General features: G+C 75.4%; 1 protein-coding gene across 1 annotated transcript in view; it reads left to right on the top strand.

The window, feature by feature from the left end:
- The window catches only part of ZFYVE28 (zinc finger, FYVE domain containing 28), a 2,140-nt gene extending 2,027 nt beyond the window's left edge, over positions 1-113 (top strand). The window contains exon 2 of the mRNA XM_004681554.2: positions 4-113. Coding sequence (XP_004681611.1) covers positions 4-113 — 110 coding nt within the window. The remainder of the gene's footprint in view (positions 1-3) is intronic.
- The last annotated feature ends 453 nt before the right edge of the window (positions 114-566 follow it).

Consider the following 566-nt stretch of genomic DNA (forward strand, 5'->3'; position numbering starts at 1 on the left):
CAGCCAGCCCCGCCCGCAGGGCCCTGGACTGCGGGTACCTCACCCAGGACATGATTGACGACTACGAGCCGGCCCTCATGTTCACCATCCCCCGCCTGGCCATCGTGTGGTGAGTGCCCGCCCGCCGCCCGCGCCCCGAGGCCAGGGCTCTGCACCGGGCCGCGAGCCAGGCACCGGGACTGGGCAGGCCGCCGGGTCCCCTGTGCCGCGGGGGAGGCCTGGAGCTGACCTTGGCCCGCCGGCTCAGCGGGAGACCTGAGACGGCCAGGGCTTGGCATTGGCAGGAGGAGCCGAGCTGGAGCGGGCAGCAGGTGGCGTCCACTGCCGGGGGCCCCACCTCCCCCAGCTGCCCAGCTCAGCGCTGGGCCAGGCCACGTCTGTGCCAGTGTGAGCGGGATGCCCCGGCCTCGCGCCGGCCTGTCCCCAGGTGCTCGGCGGCCCTGGGCCCACGGCCGGTACCGGCCACGCGCCCCCGTCCTCCTGCAGTGGCCAGTGCGGCTGCCCACAGGCCCCTGCTTGCCAGAGTGCCGGGTCCCTGCTGCCCACAGCGGCAGTGTTGGGCCCGC

Source organism: Condylura cristata, unplaced genomic scaffold, assembly GCF_000260355.1.
Source record: "Condylura cristata isolate star-nosed mole 26May11 unplaced genomic scaffold, ConCri1.0 scaffold00012, whole genome shotgun sequence".
Lineage (NCBI taxonomy): Eukaryota > Metazoa > Chordata > Mammalia > Eulipotyphla > Talpidae > Condylura > Condylura cristata.